The sequence below is a fragment of the Mauremys reevesii genome, linkage group 1, assembly GCF_016161935.1.
Source record: "Mauremys reevesii isolate NIE-2019 linkage group 1, ASM1616193v1, whole genome shotgun sequence".
Classification (NCBI taxonomy): Eukaryota; Metazoa; Chordata; order Testudines; family Geoemydidae; genus Mauremys; species Mauremys reevesii.
Genome location: NC_052623.1, coordinates 235,190,342 through 235,201,702, shown reverse-complemented (window position 1 = coordinate 235,201,702; position 11,361 = coordinate 235,190,342). Strand labels below are relative to the sequence as shown.

Sequence of the window (11,361 nt, the reverse complement as noted above, 5' to 3'; positions counted from 1 at the left end):
CTCACACTGGTTTGCCATTGGTGCAATTCCATTGACTTCAGTGAATTTACCTCTGATTTACATTGGTATAACAGGAATCAGATCCATTGTGGTTTTTATACAATATAACCTCAAGAAGAAAAATTCAGAGCTCAGTTTTGACCCCTAAATTCATGGCTGGATAAATTCAGAATTTGGCTTCAGACAGGGGACCATTTAAAAAATTAGTTCAGAATCAGGATTCAAATAGTCAGTCCCTCCCCACCCCAATTTGGGCTTCTGCTTAGGCTTACCACTAACCCATACCCTCATACAAATGATCTCAGCCCCCTTTCCCAGCAGGTGTGAAAGGGAAACAGTGGGGCAGGACCAAAGCCATGTAAAGGGATGATGAAAACACATTGCTGCTGCACCTGTGGGAGATGGACTATGCCTCTCTCCAAGCCTTGTGAGATGGTGTTGGGTAGGGACAGGAACAGGGACAGAGACTCTATCCCCTGCTTCACCTGTAGCCTGGATACACCTGTGTGTGCTGTGGGGCAGAAGGCATGCAAATAGGCTGAGAGAGGGAGTGCAAAGACAGCTGCTGATTGGCTGGAGGGAGAGGCTGTGCGGTTAGTTAGGGCACAACATTGTAGGTTACTTACTTGCAGGTGAGGAGATTCAGGTGTGTTCAGTCCAAGCACAGAGGATACAAAGCAACGAGCTCTTGCAGTGATTTTGGTCAACAGCTATTCTCTAGTATAGTTTTTGTGGGGGATTCTCTACAGTGCTTGAGCATGCAGGGCCATTGGGTTCTGCTAGCTCTTTGCTGGCTGGAGCAGCTGTGTGTGGGTAAGTGGTATCTATCTGCCTGTGATCTCTCCCACTGAGATTCAAGTCCTCAGTTTCTGGTCTGTGATCACAAACAATGAACTATTTTTATTTCCCCTTTCTTAATTTAAAGGTTTTAGGTATCTTCCCCCTACCCACTGAGTTTTGGGGGCAGAGTGGGGATGATTAGGGATTGCAAATCTGTATTTAAATAGCTTAGCTTCAAGGGTAAAGCGGTCCCAAGCAAACTGAGTCTTTTTTCTTTGTTCTGAGTTGGTTTTGAAGTAGTAGGGAAACTGGGGGGTGGAGCTGAGAAGTGTCACCAGACTCAGTCTTGAGCATAAAGCTTTTTGCAGGGGTTATTGCTTATACTGCCCTGAAAGACTTGGAGATGGGGTGAGGTGTGGGAGTCTAGTACTAATCCCTGCTTGCATGTGCTTATGTTCCCTCTCCCCCCCCCCTTTTTTTTTTAAAAAAGACCATATTTTCAGCATTGCTCTATTCTCTAAGTGCTTTTTTTCCCTCCTTCTTCTAATTCAGGAGACCTAAAGAATTAACGCACCCTCCTCTGTCCTTCTACTCAGGACTTGTTGAAATTGATCTCTAGTCCACTTGGGAGGATATAATAGATCTGCCCTGAGCTCCTTACTAGCACTAACTGTACCCAGAGGTTGCAAGAAGTGACTGTATTGCTTGTGGCTTTCTTATCTTTCTAGAAAAGAGTGGGGTGTGAGAGGGATGGAGCATGGCCCAGAAGTATTCCCAGTACGGGGTCCAAACCCACCTTTTATTTGAAATTTGTCTTATTATTTAAACATTGTTGTTATATATGAGGGGGCAACTGATTAAATATTACACTTTTCTATTCTCTAACTGTCTCTTCTAGCTCAGAATTTGAGGCCTCAGATTGCAAACCCCAAACTTGCTACAAACAATCCTACCCTTACTACAATTGCTCTAGAGAAACCTTTCTGTGTGTTTGATGATTCACTGTCTCCAGGTAGCTCCTATGTGGTCTACTTGTATGCAATGGCTGACTCTGGTAAGTATCTGGCTTTATTTCCTTTCTTTTTCCTTTCTCTCCCCTGCCCTCTTTGAAGCTATGTAACGTAATTCTTTAAAGCTCAATGGCCTCCACTTCTGCTGGTAGTGTGTGTGAGAGACGTGTCCACTTGTAATTGGAAGCCAGGGTAAAGAGAACAAGGGCTAAAGTACATATAGAACAAAAGCCAGATCCTCCAAGGAGTAAAGTGGTACATCTCTCCTAGCTTTAACGGAGCCCTGCTGAGCGATACCAGTTGATGGTCTGTTCCCTGTTCTCTGCTAGGACTGGTCTTAACAAAAACTTTAGACCTAGCACTTCAGCATGATAACAATGAAGTTCGCTGACATTATATTGACTATGGCTGACTGGTCCGCATAGACGAGAACCAAGCATGTTGACTATTGTCAGCTAGTCATGGGTGCTCTAACTGTGCTAATGTTGCACATGACTGGTCCTTGTTGATTCTGATTAACTTAGCATCAGGTGAGTTAACTGGACTGCTCAAACATGAGTACACTTTCTAATGAAGAAAAAGATGAGGTGACTTCCTGGTGAGGGTAGTAAAAAGGAAGCTTAGATTGCTGCTGCTTCTTCCAGCTTTGCTGTTAAAGGATGCAAACTGTATGGGCAGTCAGTTTAGCAACACTTGAGTGCTAAGTGGACTTCAGCAGAGCCAAACTAATAAGGATGAGCCTTCAAAAAGTGTGTGTTGGGTTCAAATAGGCTCAACTAAGCCATGTAACAACTTAGTGGCTATTGACACAGCTATAGTTGCTACAAGATTCTTTCTCTCCTCAAGTCAGACAGGAAATGAGACCTTGTGTAAGTCTGGCAGTAACAAACTAATAGCACAGGAAATTCAATTAGCTGACAGGCACATCCCTAATTCCCATGGCTTATTGCACTTCTGGAAGGATGGATGTGGAGATGCTTCCTTACTACAAAAGAACCTCAACTCTGACTGAATACTTAAGATAACTCCTGCAAAAGACTCAACTGTCCTGAGTACCTGTGAATGTGCTGGTATTATGGGATGTCTTTGGGCTTGTCTACAGTGGCACTTCACAGTGCTGCAACTTTCTCGCTCAGGGATGTGAAAAAACACCCCTGAGTGCTGCAAGTTTCAGCACTGTGAAGTGCCAGTGTAGACAGTGCTCCCAGTGCTGGTAGCTATTCCCCTTGTGGAGGGGTGTGTTTGTGTTTTGTGTTTTTTTGGGGTTTTTTTTAATAGTGCTGCTCTCTCTCCCAGCGCTATGCCACAACTACACAGTCACATTAAAGCGATGCCACAGCAGTGCTTTGACAGTGCTAGTGAAGACAAGCCCTTAGTACTAAAACACAGCTGTTTTACATAATGGCTCCAGGAAGTGCACTATCTGTAGAAGTTTTTATAAAGACTTTCCTGATGTCTGGCTTGTCTCAAAATATTCCACCTTGAAAGCTATCCATTATGAAACGCCTCTCAAACTACTCTATCTGTTCTACATACAGTAAATGCCATAGCATGCACTCCATAAATAAAACACATGCACAGCTACAAAGGAAGAACGTTTGCTTGGAGGAATTGCAGTCAGCCACTGAAATGAGGAAACATTCCCTGACTATTTGGTGAACTGGGACAATTTCTTTAAAGTTTGTCTCTACCTTAGAAAGCAACTACTTCTTAGTGACTTGTGAGGTGGGGACTGGGTTGGCAAATTTAAATGCATTACCACATATCAAATACTTAAAGCTGGGCCTTAGTGTGGCTGCACTCTCAGTAGTGACTCTCCCTGGTGGGCAGGAGAGGGCTGGGGTGAATAAAGGCCAAACTGTTGCCTTACAATATTTGGGTGGCAACGGATTTGGTTCAGCTGCCTCTCCTTCCTGCGGGGATAAGTCCTGCCCCTGCTCCTTGGTACATTCATGGGTAGGGTAGGGCTAGTTACAAAGAATAGCTGTATGCCCTGAGAAGAGGAGTGGTTCCATTCTGTGTCAGAGCCTCAGCACTATGAGGGGAGAGGATGAGGTGGGGAGGTTTCCCAAAGATTGACTGGTAAGGAGAAGTTAGGCCCTGGGGTGGGGAGGGATTCTGCTCCATCCTCACATGCTGAGGTGTCCAAAGGGGCTGAGAGGCTGCTGCTCAGTTCTTGTGGTTGGGGACACCTACAGAGGCAGGAATGAGAGAGCATTTGTACCCACTAAAAGTGGCAGAGGCTCAAGTACAAGAGTTTTTGTGGGCAGCAGCAGAGATTGCTGGGCTGGTCCCCACCCCTTCCTGATCACAGTAGTGTTGACAGCTGTCCCTCTGTGGGCCACCTCAGAGTCTTTTGATCTAATGCTAGCAAGGACAGATGGAGCCTGTCTTTGTGTGTGAGTGAGAATACCTAGATCCCTCTCAGAGCAAGGGATTCATCCATCCCACCCAGAAGTGGAGTAGAGAGTGGTGAGGTAGCCACACAGATCCAAACACCCACTGGGAAGGAAGTCTATAGGATCCACTGTTGGCTTGTCACTTGAGGGAAGACCTGATTTAATTAACCAGCCTTCCAAGCTCCCTCAGCTTTCCCCTGATGTCTGTTTTCAGGCTGTTTTGGGGGCAATACAGCCTGACAATTAACTCCACTTGGAAGGGGAGCAGCCCATAGGGGCACTCCTTCTTTCCCCAGGCTGTCTTGTCAGACAGCTACAGGCATAGGGGAGATAGGAGCACAGGTACTACTTACATGCCTTGTGATGGAGGCAAACAAGGCCTCTAAGAGTAAACTGATTCATGGCTTGGCAGGACAGAACAGCTGCTACGGAAAGTGCTCCCCTACCACCACCAGTGCTGGTTTTGGGTCTGTATCTCTTCTGGCCTCTGCTGTGACTATTGGTAGTGATGTAGCTGGGGGATGGGGCAAAGGAAAGGGTCTGGGCCCCTAAAAGTTAAAATTGAATATGGTGGGTTTGTTTGGGTACTTCCTTTTGACAAAGCTGAGGGTTCAATGTTGGTGGGTGGATGGGAAGGGCTTGGGTAACAAACATTATACTGAAGTATCCAATCTCTTGCAGCAAGCACTGTAAGCTCAGCTGTGACTGACAACAGCAGCAAACCTCTCAACACCACTTTCCAAGACACCAACGGAGGACAACTTGGACCTTACAGGGCTGCACTGTTTAATGTGCCCAATTGTGAATCACCCCCCCTGCTGGCTGATGTAAATGTGAAAAAAGTTTCAGATGTCTTGAAACAATACCTCTTCAGAGTGGGAGATGATGTGACTTGTTTATATGACCCAAACTTCCCCGGTGCCTGTAACCCACCTCTTGCTGAAGATACAACATACAGGTATAGTTCACAATTCTCTTTTGGATAGGGATGTCCTTGCACTTGGCACGAAGGTTAACTTGCTATAAAACTTACTTGCAAGCTGCACTAATTGAACATAGTGAAACTGTTCCTTTCAACTGCAGGAACAGAGCCCTCAATGCTCCATTAAGGGTGGCTCTGAGTAGAGCCAAACACAAAGATAACTTTCACTGCCCCACCCATGCATCTTAAGCCCTTCAGTAGTAGTGTATGTCTGCTGGGCTGAAACTCAGTTAAATGGCTATCTTAAAGTTACAGTGAGATCCTTAAAACTTGTCTTAACTGGAGCTTGTAGAAGCCATTGAATGTCTCTGACTCAGTGCCTGCAGAGCTCTTATTCATCTGCTTAAGTATAATCCACCAGCTGGTAACTTGACTGTCTCTTCCATGCTTTCCTGTAGCAAGGGAGCCCTGCAACACTCAGTCTTTGGGCACCATCCCAGACATTTACAGTAGGTCATACTGAATTTAACTAGAGGACACTAGTGTTGGAAGGTTGTCAACAACTGGCACAGTTAACAAGCACACTTAAGAACAAACTGAAAAACCTAATGTGACAGGTGGGAGAGGATTTTGTACTAACTCTCCTCTGTTCCCCTCTGGAATAGCTAGCCACCCCTTTTACATGTATCTCTCTAAGACAAGATGTTACCTAGTCTTCATTGTTTGGCAGCTACTGGATTGGTTTATATGCCAGATTGTCAAAGCCTCTGCTAGAATGATTAACCTGCCTGTCTCTGCTTCCAGGTTTAAGTACCTCTTAGTAGATGTGGTTGCAGGTGTTGTGAAAGACCAAACTCTTTGGTCTGATCCAATGAAAACCCGTAGGGGTAAGTACCAAAAACCAAGGTCAACTGCTCCCTCCTGGGAAAGAAAGAAATATGCTTTAAGACATTTAGTCATTTCCTGCCATGATGCTGGCTAAAGAAACAAATTCCAGTCCTTTCTGACCCAAAAAGCTTTATGTATCATTAAAGCTAAGTGGTGGAGGCAACTCTGGAATACTACTCCTCCCCTGATGGCCTCAGGACAAAAAGCTCAAACATGACAAAGATGGGTTTTTTGTGTGTGCAGTGGTTTGCGCTTAGGTCTGGATTCTATTTCTGCCTCTGCTGCAGTCACTAGATAGAATCGTAGACTTTAAGGTCAGAAGGGACCATTATGATTATCGAGTCTGACCACCTGCACAATGCAGGCCACAGAATCTCACCCACCCACTCCTGTATCAAACCGATGTCTGTCTGCACCTTGAAGTCTTCAAACCATGATTTGAGGACTTAATTGGCTCAATCTTCCAGCAAGTGACTAGTGCCCCACGCTGCAGAGGAAGGTGAAAACCCCCCAGGGCCTCTGCCAATCTGCCCTGGAGGAAAATTCCTTCCTGCCCCCAAACATGGCAATCAGCTAAACCCTGAGCATGTGGGCAAGACTCACCAGCCAGATACCCAGGAAATAATTCTCTGTAGTAACTCAGATCCCATCCCGTCATTGGGCATGTTTACCGAATAGTCAAACAGCTTAATTTTGGCAATTAATTGGTATCCCATTACACCATCCCCTCCATAAACTTAAGCACAGTCTTGAAGCCAGGTGTCTTTTTGCCCCCAGAACTTCACTCCTCTGATGGTTAGAAACCTTCATCTAATTTCAAATCTAAACTTCCTGATGGCCAGTTTATAGCCATTTGTTCTTGTGTCCACATTGCTACTGAACTTAAATAACTCCTCTCCCTCACTGGTATTTATCCCTCTGATATATTTATAGAGTGCAAGCATATCTCCCCTCAGTCACCTTTTGGTTAGGCTAAACAAGCCTAGCTCTTTGAGTCTCCTTTAATAAGACAGGTTTTCCATTACTCAGATCATCCTAGTAGCCCTTCTCTGTACCTGTTCGAGACTGAATTCATCCCTTTTTAAACATGGGAGACCAGAACTGGACGCAGTATTCCAGATGAGGTCTCACCAGTGCCTTGTATAATGGTACTAACACCTCCTTGTCTCTACTGGAAGTACTTCGCCTGATGCATCCCAAGACTGCATTAGCTTTTTTTCACAGCCATATCACATAGATGAAGTGATTTATCTATTTAAAGTGGGTATAATATATTTCCCTATATTACAGTTTGAGGCTCAAACTAATTCTGTAAAGAACTTCAAGATTTCAAATGAAGGATGTTGAAATGCCAAGACAAGCAGTACACAGACTTCAAAAGTAACACCAGATACTGTGGGGTGGGGAAAGCTTGAGCCATTAACTTCCCTAGTTTATGCTGTCTACAGTCACTCTTTCTGGAACCTCTAAATATGTACAGTAATACTTTTTTTTCTTCATCCCACCTCTCCTAGTAAAACAGTCTTCAACAATTGATACCTGGCCTGGGCGAAGGAGTGGAGGAATGATTGTTATCACATCAATCTTAAGCACTTTTATGTTCCTTCTAGTTGTTGGATTTCTTGCCTCCATATTCTTCTTTGTCATGTAAGTTACCATTACGCTTCACAGTCTGAGAGCAGAACTAACTACCAGCAAGTGTCTAACCCATCAAATGATTGATCTTGACCCCTCATTATGAATCTCAAGCTGGGAATTCTAGCTTCTCAGCTAGTGTAATAAACAAGTGGTGTTGGAGACTAAAATCAAGAGCACAGGTGTCTCAACTTTCTGGTCCACACCTAAAAACAGCATCTTCCCCTGAGAGGGAGGATCATGACAACATACCAGGAAACTCCTACACTTAATCACTTCTTTTTTTAATAAATCTAGAACCTTGGCCTTAGTGTTCACCTGACTTAAGTGCATGCAGCACAGTAAGTCATGGAGTTGCACTTGCTTACAGTCTGAATGTGGTCTTTCTATGAGAAAATGAGAATAACTTCCGTCTCTTGAACTGGGTACAAGGTTCTAAAGGGAGGCTGGGGAGTTCACTTACTGACCTGGAATATAGACCAAATGCTGCACCTGGTAAGGATGGTTACTTGGGCATTGATCTTCCTGCCTCCCAAGAGATGCTAATGATGACAACTGTCACTCTGCAATGAATAACAATTTGAGTAGATTCCTGTCAGACTCAGCTTCTGTGACTAGCCTCTTGACGTATTAGAGGGGCAGAAAAAACTAAGGCCTTGTGAGGCTTAAAGTTACTTAGAGTTCATTCCCCTAACTTACAGAGGGGGTAGCTTAAAAACCTTGACACTGTCCCTGTTCTTCTAAGGGGGGGGAGGGGAATCTTTCTTAGAACTGCTGTCTTAAAGCTTAAAGACCTTGTCTTGCATGCCATAAATCCCGCCTGACTTTTGGACTAAACAGTATAGGATTAAGTCCTAGATGCAATAACTGAAGAGCAAACAAGCATCTAAAAAAGATGGGTAGGTTTTTATCAAGCTTGGTGATAAGTGATGCTTTAATCTTTCCAAATGAGTCGTGTGACTGGCCTATAGCTTAAGAAACCCCCATCAGAATTTAAAAGCTCTTTCTCTTCAAGCAGGGCATCAGGAGAGACATCCACAGAGACCACACATGAGTCTCAGACTACCCAGCAGGCTGTACCAAGATCTCAGGGTAGCTCAGAGGGAGTGAACCAGTGAGCCTTGAGAGAAAGAAGAGTCCACACTCTGGCTGAACTTCAACTGAACAGCTACAACTGTACTGATATTTAAGAGTTGCCCTTTTCTACTGAACTCTGAATAGGTCACATTGATTAGATACTAAAGTTCAGTAAGTGAGGCTGAATGGCACAGGTGTTCTGTACATATAGTGTTCTGTCTACTCCTACAGAGCAGCACCACTATCTTCATTAGGTTGCTGCCACAAGTTATGGCAGCAAGTAATCTTGTCATTAGGCTCATGGTACTTCTATCCTCCAGTTAACTCATTTGTGGTTGCATAACTCCAAAACTGAGGAGTGGTAGAGTTCTGCACTCTAGAGTGCAGTTCATAGTCCTCAGTGACTGCCTGGTGTAGTGGGAGGAGAGAGAAAATGACCAAGTGTATTACTCGGCTCCTTGGAGCTAAGATCAAAAGCGTAGTGTCTGTTCTTATCAGTTTAATATCTGATAGGTCCTTTATTTGTGGGCTAGAGTAACATACTGAAAACTTTCAAGTTTGCTGGCCAGGGCTAGGGCTATTTAGTACATAATTATCCTTGTTTTATAGGTTAGAAGCTAAATAAGTTCTAAAGCTGAGCTCAACCTTTGACTCTTATTTAGCTTCTTTTATTTAAATGAGAATGTGATATAGGTAAGGAAAGGCTTCAGATGGAGAACAGTACTTAATAGTATATGCAGTCTAACAGCTTGATAGCAGCTGGCTCTTCAGTTAGCACCCTATTAAGAACACAAACTTAGTACCAAACTTTCATTTAAAGCAGGGTAGAGGCAAACTAACTAACTGCTAGAAACTACAAATGAGGGATATGGATGCATATGGCATCAGCAACTTTCACTGCTCTGCACAGCCCCCCACCCCATTGTTTAAAAATAAAAAATGTTGCTTCCCTGCAAAGGCCAGACTTCAGGTCTCTAGTTCTAAATACCTCTGGACTAGTATTTGTATACAACACTAAAGCATCTCTCTCTCTTAGAGCTTAGCAACCCTACTTCTTATGGAAGTTGTTAGTGTCCAACTCCCTAGAAAACCTGTGCTGTAAATAGTCAGAGAGCTTCTATCCTCTCTATAAGACTAGTGTTCTCAACTAAAATATTGGCTGGAAGTTATGTTGCCTGAGAAACAGTCACTTTTAATGAAAAGTGGGTGATAGACTGTGTAGCCTCTACTATTTAGAGCAGGGATATCCTTGACACTTCATACACCATGACGGCAGAGGGTTGGCTGGTTCCATCAGCTGCTAATCCTACTATGCTAACATGAACTGTTCAAACAGTGCATTCTCAACTTGTACTGCTGGAAGTAAACTTGTCATGTATTTCTTTCCTTCACTAACATTCTGTCCCACTAACCAGTATAAGTGGAAAAATTATACTAACATTGAGTTTTGCCTTCCCAAGTTGCACTGAATGGGTCTAGCTTGAAACTTTCTTGTAAATTGTGTATATGAGCAACTCCTACTGTACTCAACTAAGTATTCATAACATTTACATAGCTGTCATTGACATAATACATTTGTCATAGACTAGTGCTGAAGTCAGTTTAAGCCTGTCTCAGTTTAGCAAATATCAGTCTTTATGCAGCCACCAGTAAAATGGGTGGCTAATAAACATCACTGGCACAATTACCCAAGTCTTTGTTAATCTTCTAATATGCTGTTTTCTTTCAGTATATTTTTTTCTGGTTTTCAACTGTTAAACTCCCTTAGAAAAGTGTACAAAGGGCATTCTTTTAATGTAAAACTTTACCATAATATGTTTCTTCCCAGACATCCTACTGGTTATTATGTGTGTAATTCTTGTCTGTAGGACAGAATGATCCAGTTAAAGATGGGTGTGGTCTACTGCAATTAGAGCAGGGGTGGGCAAACTATGGGCTGGGGGCCACATCTGGCCCTCCAGACATTTTAATTGGGCCCTTGAACTCCTGCTGGGGAGTGGGGTCTGGGGCTTGCCCTGCTTCACATGTGCCATGGCTCCACATAGCTCCCAGAAGCAGCAGCATGTCCCTCTTACAGCTCCAGAGTGACCAGACAGCAAATGTGAAAAATTGGGACAGGGGATGGGGGGTAATAGGAGCCTATATGAGAAAAAGACCCCAAAATTGGGACTGTCCCTATAAAATCAGGACATCTGGTCACCCTATCAGGCTCCTACGCATAGGGGCAGCCAGGGGCCTCTGCACACTGCCCCTGCCTGCAGTGCTGCCCCCACAGCTCCTATTGGCAGCACGCAGAGCTGCCTAGCCATGCCTCCACATAGGAGCTGGAGGAGGAACATGCTGCTGCTTCCAGGAGCTGCTTGAGATAAGTGCTGCCCAGAGCCTGCACTCCTGACCCCTCCAGTGCTCCAACCCCCATCCCAGCCGTGATCCACCTCCTGCACTCCAAACCTCTCAGTCCCACCCTGCTGCACTGCAGAGCCTGCACCCCACACTGGAGCCCTCACTCCCCCACCTGTACCCCTGCCCCAGCCCAGAGCTCACTCCCACACCCTGAACTCCTCATTTCTGGCCCCACCCCAGAGCCCGCACTCCCAGCCATAGCCGTCACTCCCTCTTGCACCTCAACCCCCAATTTTGTGAGCATTCA

The 11,361-nt window shown here is 44.6% G+C and overlaps 1 protein-coding gene and 1 pseudogene across 2 annotated transcripts; both read left to right on the top strand.

The window, feature by feature from the left end:
- The first annotated feature begins 415 nt into the window (after positions 1-415).
- On the top strand, positions 416-10,540 carry UPK3A (uroplakin 3A). Of its 2 annotated transcripts, none has more exons than XM_039498826.1 (6): positions 416-813; positions 1,679-1,834; positions 4,871-5,147; positions 5,916-5,998; positions 7,514-7,646; positions 8,650-10,540. In XM_039498826.1, exons 1-6 carry the CDS (start codon positions 759-761, stop codon positions 8,750-8,752), a joined length of 807 nt encoding a protein of 268 aa, XP_039354760.1. In that variant the 5' UTR covers positions 416-758; the 3' UTR covers positions 8,753-10,540. The 2 variants fall into 2 exon arrangements, with proteins under 2 accessions (XP_039354760.1, XP_039354771.1); XM_039498837.1 differs by having other exon boundaries at positions 422-813; positions 8,653-10,540.
- On the top strand, positions 9,157-9,358 carry LOC120396167 (annotated as a pseudogene).
- Positions 10,541-11,361: the final 821 nt, after the last annotated feature.